The 9,093-nt window shown below is 39.0% G+C and overlaps 1 protein-coding gene across 1 annotated transcript in view; it reads left to right on the forward strand.

The window, feature by feature from the left end:
• zgc:63587 (uncharacterized protein LOC393431 homolog) overlaps positions 1 to 6,996 on the forward strand; it is a 46,474-nt gene extending 39,478 nt beyond the window's left edge. The window contains exons 8-12 of the mRNA XM_062998877.1: positions 113 to 214; positions 1,468 to 1,613; positions 2,654 to 2,737; positions 2,850 to 2,907; positions 4,948 to 6,996. Coding sequence (XP_062854947.1) covers positions 113 to 214; positions 1,468 to 1,613; positions 2,654 to 2,737; positions 2,850 to 2,907; positions 4,948 to 5,016 — 459 coding nt within the window. The 3' untranslated portion in view covers positions 5,017 to 6,996. The remainder of the gene's footprint in view (positions 1 to 112; positions 215 to 1,467; positions 1,614 to 2,653; positions 2,738 to 2,849; positions 2,908 to 4,947) is intronic.
• Positions 6,997 to 9,093: the final 2,097 nt, after the last annotated feature.

The following is a 9,093-nucleotide window of genomic DNA, read 5'->3' on the forward strand; positions in this document are numbered from 1 at the left end:
GGTTCTTTGGCCCAAATAATATAAGTTTCTGTTTTGTCTGTATTTAATACAGATGTTTAATTGTACTGTATATACTGTAATGTAATTTTTACTGTGTTATTTCCATATCTAGATCCTGGATGAGATCAGTGAGCATGGTATTCGCATCTACCAGCTTCCTGATGCAGACTCTGACGAGGATGAGGAGTTCAAAGAGCAGACTCGTGTCCTAAAGGTCAGTGGTCATGCCTTCACAGAGTCCAGTATGTTTACTGGGTAGTGGTTCTTTGTCAAGACATTAAAAAGTGAAAAAGTTTATCTAGTACAATTATTATGAGAACAAATACCAGACCACATAACCATGTGTAAACAATAGCCATTATGTTAATAAGTAAGATGCCTTTTGAGGCAAATATTTCAATAAAGTGAGCAAGTAAACAGTAAGTCAAGTCAAATTTATTTATATAGCGCTTTTTACAGTGAACATTGTCTCAAAGCAACTTTACAGAATCCAGGACCAACAGACCAAAAACCCCTATTGAGCAAGCCGAGGGTGACAACGGCAAGGAGAAACTCCCTTAAAATTACAGGAAGAAACATTGAGACTCAGCAGGGACCCCCGTCCTCTTTGGGTGGCCTTGAGGATACTTTAAATAAATAGGATTTACACAGATCATACAAACACAAAATTAAATTGAACCAAAAGTTATAACTAGCAAAAAAGAAAAAAGTTCTTCATTATTAAGTCCAGTCAGTAAAGCAAATAATACAATAAAGAGAGCACATGAAAATATTAACATTAACTGTTTGAATGGGGGATTTTTTGGACTTGCCCACAGGGGCCGCAAATCTAAGACCTTTAGTAAAAATGCTTCTATGTTGGATTTAATAAAAATGTTTGTGGTTTTTAATACAGATCTCAAATTTGAAACCTCTGTAATGATTACTACGCTGCCGTCTGCCATTTGTATGTTGGGTAGATTTGACTGGGGGGATTTGGGAAGATAATTTGATACTTGAGAAAAAGCACAAAAACTTATTTCCATATGGCAAATCTAACACATAACAGCAACACATTTTTTTAGATTAATTCTATAGCTTTTTTGATAATAGTAAAATCTCAAACATTTTATTATTGTATTAATACCCAGTCACCCCACCTCATCCTTTACTACTAGATAGATAGATTAATCCTGAAGGAAATTAAGGAATTACTAATCCTGACCAGAAGAAATGAATAAAAGTATAAAATCATTATCATTTTATTGTGTAGCAGTGAATCACTTTGTTAATAGGCCAATGAAAGAAGAAAATGTGTGTTTTTCACTGACTGTTTTAATGACATAACAAAAATGTGTAAAACAATGTGGAATTTGTCAGAAATATCATTGATCCCAGTCATGTCCCATGTTAAAGACACAGATCTGTGTTATTACTGGGTTTTGGTGTGTAAGGACTGTATTGAGACATTTTCATGGTCTTCTCTAGGCCAGCATTCCCTTTGCGGTGATCGGCTCTAACCAGCTGATCGAGGTGAAAGGTAAGAAGATCCGAGGGCGACTGTACCCCTGGGGTGTGGTAGAAGTGGAGAACCCTGAACACAATGACTTCCTCAAACTGCGCACCATGCTAGTGTGAGTACACGAGCGTTCCCGACACGAGTCTCCTTTCCACTGTCGAGATACATGGTTATCTTGTACCATATGCTGTAAGTTTACAACTGTAAATCAGCATATGGAGGTGTATCTGAGAAAGAAAAACTAATGATTAACATTAAATTAAAATCAAACATAATAGTGCCTAAACTGTAATTGTAATTTAGACCTTTATTTTCTCACACTTCACTCCTGAAGTTCTAACTCGACTGAATTGTGTAGTTAAAGCTGTGCTGCCCTCTGCTGGATATCAAATAACATCAAATATAGGCTTTATAACACCAATCAGCCATAAGATGAAAACCACTTACCTAATCTTTACTTGACTTTACTTTTACTTGTATTGTCACGTCACATTAACACAGGTGTGAAGGGTGAGTGAAAATCTTGGGTGCATAGTCCCTCACCGTTTTAAATTAAATGAAATACTAAACACACATTTGCTTACGTAAATCTTACATAAAACTATCACCATCTGTTCAATATATACACGTAAAGCTATGCATGTACAGATACATGTACATTTATATGTACATTTTCAGCATTTAGATGTTGCTTTTATCCAAAGTGACTTACAGTACAGTTATATACAATCTTGAGGGTTAAGGGCCTTGCTCAAGGGCCCAACAGCAGCAACCTGGCAGTGGTAAGACTTGAACCAGCGACCTGTTGATTACTAGATGCCCCCACATGTAAGTCCCCCTCATGCTGCCACAACAGCTCTGACCCATTAACTCTTCTAAAGTGTCCGATTGTATCTGGCACCAAGCTATTAGCGACGAGTCCTGTAGGTTGTGAGATGGAGCCTCCATGGATCAGACTTGTTATTCCATCACATCCCACAGATGTTCGATCAGAGATAATACAATGATACAGAGATAATCAGTGTTACCCTTCAGTGGTTTTAATGTTGTAGCTGAATGGTGTATAAAGAATTTGAAGTCTTCCGCTGTAGACAAGTTTATTTGAAGGCTTACTTTAAAGAAGAGGGTTAAAATGTTGTTTTTGTGTGTTTGCAGAACCCACATGCAGGACCTGCAGGAGGTGACCCAGGACCTGCACTATGAGAACTTCCGCTCAGAAAGACTGAAAAGAGCTGGCAGGTAAGATATGAGTACAAATTATTTTAAACACACACCTTAATGTTGTGAGAACAGAGAAGAAACTAAATGCAGTTGCCCCACAGGTTACCTGAAGCTTGTTTATCTTTTACAGATCAGTGGAGGATGATGTGGTGGACAAAGATCAGATCTTGTTGGAGAAGGAGGCTGAGGTAAGACTTGCATCTGAAGTCTTAGTCACGTTTCAGTCTTTTCTTCTCCTTTGTTCATGCTGACATTTTGGAGATGGAGTCAGGCAGGGTTATTGTGTAAATGAACGAGCCTGTATCCTCTGGTGTGTTGTTTTTTGGCTCAGTGGGACAATTCGAGCATTTAGAAATGTGTCCACACAGGACATGACACCAGCTTCCGTTCTGACTGAACATCGACTGCACTCATATCGGTGTACTCTACATGGGATAGACAATATTCAAACCCAGTTCCTAAAAAATAAGAGAGTAGGAAAAATGTAAATAAAAGCAGACAGTAATGATTTACAAATATTCAAATTTGGCAAGTCATCTGGGTTAAGATATTCAACAATATCAAAGGCTTTGAGTGTTCCCAGGACCACAGAGCACCACATTGTTGGGTCTTTGTCAAAAACACTCCTAAACTTTAGATGCTCGTGTGTGAGTTTTTAGCCACTGCTTGCTCCTCAGAAAAATCCATGTATTTAGTGGCCGTGGCCATCTTTGCGACGCGTCAAAGCATGTTTTTGCAAATTGACGTATTTTCTAAATCGATCTACATCTACGCATCTCCCCAACCCTACTTAACACACCCTTGAGGTTTCCAGCCAAAGTTGAGGTTCTCCAGCCAAATTTGGCATCTGGGCAAAAAGGTCATGTCATTTGGTCAGGTAAAAACAGGTAGCTAGAATATCACTGGATTGACTTTAGTACAAGTCTTTGAATGTTCTCAAATGGCCCAGTAAAAGCTCAGACTTGAACTCCAGACACGTTCACAGCTGCTCAGGTGGCGCAGAGGTAAAACACTCTGGTAAAATACCAGAGCTGACATTTCGAACTCATTGGTTTGAAACTCAGCTCTGCCATTCGACTGGGCTGGGTGGCTACATGAGCAACGATAGGCTGTTGTTTATACAGGGTGGGAGCCGGATAGGGACCTCATAACTGATGCAGTTACGACCTCTGCTGGCTGATTGATGGCACCAGGAATAATGCATTGATCAGGGTGCGGCTCTCCGTACACAAAGCTGATCTGCATATGAACTCGCCTCATGCAGTTGGTACTGATCACGTGTCGGAGGGGGCGTGTGTCAGTCTCGCTCTCCTCAATCATACGTGGAGATGATCAGCATCAGTAGAGAGGGAACGTAATGCAATCAGGTAATTGGATATGACTAGATTGGGAGGAAAAATGTGAAAAAAAAAGTGTTCACACACACATCCAGTAGAGATTGAGGGGATCTGCTGGAAGAGTGGGATAAACTGCCTAAATCCGGGTGTGCCAAGAGCTGTATTTGCTGTTGGGCTTCTACAAAGTAGAATTGAATAGTATTAAATAAAGAATTTCATTACTTAAGTTTTCAATGGAAACCCTCTCTGCACTTCAGTCAGGCCAGTCTGGCAGTTGCTCTCTCATACTTGTAGCACATGCAGAATGTGGCTTGGCATTGTATTGCTAAAACAAACTGGGAGGTTTGGCACCGGTGGCTCAGGTGGCACAGTGGTAAAAACACCAGAGCTGGGATTTCGAATACATCGTATCGAAACGATTGGCCTGTTGTTCATATAGGGGTGGGTATTAAGCCGGATAGGGACTCCTCATAACTGATGCACTACGACCTCTGCTGGCTGATTGATGGCGCCTGCACGGATGCTGGGAAAGAGTGCAGATCAGGGTGTGTCTCTCTGTACACACAGCTGATTCGCATATATGCACTCACCTAGTGTGGGTGACAAAATGCATACGGCTGCTGCCTACGTGTCGGAGGGGGCATGGGTTAGCTTCGTTCTCCTCAAATCAGAGCAGGGATCGGCGTGATGAGAGGAAGCATGATGCAATCGTGCAATTAGATGCGCTAAAAAGTCAGGAGAAAATGCATAAACAAAATATTAAAAAATAATAATAAAATACATGACAACTTACTCAAAGACTGGCCTACAGGTGTGCTCCACATTAAGACATGTTTGATTAATTCATTATCACCACTCTAATCAGTCTAATTCATCTCTTTTTGTCCACAGCTGAGACGCATGCAGCAGATGATTGCTCAAATGCAGGCTCAAATGAAGATGAAACCCGGAGACGACTAAAAACGAGGAACGAGAGTGTGTGTGTGTGCATGCCTGTATGTGTGTGTATGTATGTATGGTAAATCTTTCACTATTTTCTATCATGTGCTTTTAAAAAAAACCTCTCTTTTTTCTTTTTCACAAGCTGTATTTTGTCGTCTATAAATTTGACCATCCCATACTTGTTCAAAATCTACCTGTTCAAAATCTACCTGACTTAATCTGGCTAACAGAAACCAAATGTATTCTTATTAAACATTAATATCCACATGTTTTTGTTTCTATTTTGCATGTATGTGTTTTGTTAGAATGAATTTGGCGTGGCTGAACGATGACGTGTGCTAGTGTTACGTTAAAGGATCAGAAGTTTCCCTTGTGGCCGAACTGCCTTTCCCACTGATATCCCACATACTTCATCATATCTGTGCGTGTTTGATGGTTAGTGGGTACCGTAAAACGTTGGTAGTACTTGACTATCTTTTATTTAAATTATACTTTAGTGTTTCTTACTCCGGGCTCTTCACACATTTTAGTTATTTTCCTGCTCCAGACACTTGATTGTGTGATGGAGGAACAAAAAAAAGACTAAAATGTGCCAGAATTAAGATGTTGACAATAATTTGGACCTACGATAGAGCGTGGTGTTGTGTAACACATGATCAGAGTAATAGCTGTAATGTGTTTTGATGTGCCTTATATGTTTATGTGCCTTTTGGTGAAATATTGTTGTGGCTACTTTGTTGTATAGCATTAAACGAGGCTGTAGATGTAATAGCAGTAATAATCACCGACAATTCAAACGCTTAAACAATGCAGTCCAAGCAATCTGCTGTTGTCATGTAGTAGATGTATCCTAACAGCTTGTATAATACAGTGATATACAGTGACAGCCACTAGATGGAGGTGCCATTTTCATATGCAAAGTCAATGCATTTATATACTTAAATATGATCTTTACGATTTAAATATCAATATTGGTGTGTTTGGGTGAATTTGTTAAAGAATAACACATTTTTTACACTTTAGATGAACTATTACTTGAGGTGATTAGATGACAGTTCTGGTTATTAATATTTGTATCACCTGGGCTGTAACGGTGTCTAAGCAAGTCTAATGTGTCTCATATGTGTAAGTAAACTATTAATGCATAGTAACACCAGACCTGATTGGTACAGTGGTGCAGCAGGTAGTGTTCCAGCTACAGGGTCCTAGCGTGCATCTTAAGCTAAGCTAGGCTACTCCAAAGTGTAAAAGCTGTCATGTGTAGTATATATTCCCATCTTGCACCCAATGTTTCTAGAGTGGGATCTGTGTTTACTTTCTCCCTGATCTAATTATATAGCAACAGAAAAGCAATTAATAATACAATTCATTTTAATACGCATTTGTCCATTAGTACAGAAGTGCAGGTTCTGCACATTCTCCACGTTCTCAAACGTCAGAGATACAAGCTGCTTACGAATTACAAGTGGACCACTGCTCTAAAGTCTTTTAAACACAATAGCTGTATTGTTACGTTCTCACCTATTCCTGACGTCTCTCTCCATGCTTTAACTTTCAAACACAGAAACACGTTTTTAATTTTGTTTTCTTTAATTTCTGTTTTTGTCCTTTGTTTTGCATGAGAATTCTGTTATTTCACTGTAATCGATATCCACTACAGTAAACGTGGCTAGTTTACCTCTTGCTAGCTTTTGTTTGTTAGTTTATTTACATTAAGGTGGAACAGGAATAGCACCCTGCCTATGCAGCTGTTTCCTTTAGTACCGTACAAAACCCTTCATCCCCATCACTGTCAGCAGGAGCAACATGTAAACACACTGATCATGTTTTGTGAACGTTAGGACCCGGCCCTAATTATTTTTTGACTTGCTGACCTCCTGTTTACAGATTAATGCTTGTTTAATTGTGTGCATGTTTATGGTACAGTAATTCACTACCTTGTTTTACATTACACCGTTTTTTTACTCACTTTGTGAAATAAACGTTTGGTCTCTGAAACATGTAGAAAGAGTTTTTTTAACAGACTTAAACCTGGTGAAGAAGTCAATTCTAATCAGTAAAAGAAACCAGTTAAAATTGTAATTAGCAGGTTGGGAAACTATGTAAACTATTTATACTTTGTTTATTAGACTTTTAAAGTGATGTTTTACATGTTCCATTCATGACAGGACAGGCAGTTACATGTTACACATGATTCATCGGGCAGCAAGTGGGTAGCACTGTCGCCTCACAGCAAGAAGGTCCTGGGTTCGATCCCCGGGTGGGACGGACCGTGTCCTTTCGGTTTGGAGTTTGCATGTTCTCTGCGTGATGGTTTTCTTTTCTTTTTTTCTATACTGATCAAAAAACAGTTTTGGCCATCTGTTTTTAAAATGGGATGTACAACAAATATCACGTGTCCAAATAATTTTGGACTTATGTGTAGTCTGGTACAAAAAGTTTAAATACCACCTATTACTAACTAAATTTTGCTGGAGGAAGAATAATAGTCTTAAGTTTTAATGGGTTGTGCTAGAAGACTTCCACATTTGTAGCTACAGTTTCTCAAAGGCTGTTTTCATTCATGGTGGCTCGCACTGTCCTGGGAAGGTCCTGGGTTTGAGTCCCAGGTCCGGGCCATTTCTGTGTGGAGTTTTTATGTTCTCCCCTGTGTCCACGTCAGGCACATGCACAGATAGACCCCTAGTGGTGCTCAAGCACCTGCCCTTTTGCCCTGGATGAGAAAAGTGCCCTTTCTGCTGGAGCCCAATTTGTTTCTACATTCATCATTATTTAAAAATAAAAATTACCCTCTCTGTCATCAATTACCCCCAAAAGTGTTTTGATATCTGACGGGCAGTTATTTGAGTTCTTGAGAGAATTCTGCCCCGATCTGATCCGCCTTGCCCCTCCCTCCTCCTCTACTAATATATGTAGAAGGCTAAACATAATGCTCTATGATATAGAACAGCATACAAAAATGATGAATAAATAGGAAAATGTTATTTAGCTGTCTATTTGATTTGATTGGCATAAAAATAAGCCCACTGTTATCATTAACTACCCAAAGTGGGTTTCTGATTTGAAATCAAAGGTAGGTCTTAAGTTGAGCTACATGACAGTCTGGTGAGGTAAATTGATACTAGTAATGGTATATTATTAGTGTAATGCTTCAACTCTGTCAGAAATTATTATTGCACAACATTGATTTATCTCATTTACAAATTTTGCAGCATAATGCCAAGAAAAGAAAGGTTACAAAAGCAGAAAGAAAAGGAACTACAGGGTAGCAGCTCTCCTTTATCCTGGATTAGGCCATCTACCAGTAAAGCAAATGAGGCAGATGTATCAGATGTTTGGTTATTAAAAAGCGTGCACAATATGGCCTTGTTTTGCCTGTTTTTCATTTATTTATGCAATTTGATAATTTGATTTATTTGATTAGATGTGTATTGATTGTGTTAAGAAAATAAATATATAAGTTAAATATCCTACTGTGGTTTTTTAATTATTATTATTTTATTAATAATTTTGGCGATGAGTGCCTTTTTTTGGCTTGAGCACCCCAAAAATGTCTGTGCACGTGCCTGGTCCACGTTGCTTTTAAATAAACCATACATATAAAATAAAATGATCTCTCAAGCAGCACATGCTGCCAAATTCTGAAAGGAATGAACATACTGATGCAGAACAATCTACCAGTTTGGAAAGAATTACAAAGTCATTGCTAGGGCTCTGAGACTCCAGCGAACCACAGTGAGAGGATATTATCCTCAAATGGAGAAAACTTGGAACAATGGTGAAACATTCCGTGACTAGCCGATCTAACAAATATTCACCAAGAGCGCATCAGTGATTCATGCAGAAGGTCACAAAAGGGCTTAACTGAACAAGTAAAGAACTGCAGGCCTCAGTTGCCTCGGTTAAGGTCAGCGTACACAATTCCACTGTGAGAAAAAAACTGGACAAAAATGGCATCCATGAGAGATTTAAAAGGCACAAACCACTGCTGATAAAAAAAAACAAAAAAACACAAAAGCTCATTTACATTTGTGGCATTCAGCAGACGCTTGGGCGGCTAAGTGGGTAGCACTGTCGCCTCACAGCAAGAAGGTC

The sequence above is a fragment of the Trichomycterus rosablanca genome, chromosome 7, assembly GCF_030014385.1.
Source record: "Trichomycterus rosablanca isolate fTriRos1 chromosome 7, fTriRos1.hap1, whole genome shotgun sequence".
Lineage (NCBI taxonomy): Eukaryota > Metazoa > Chordata > Actinopteri > Siluriformes > Trichomycteridae > Trichomycterus > Trichomycterus rosablanca.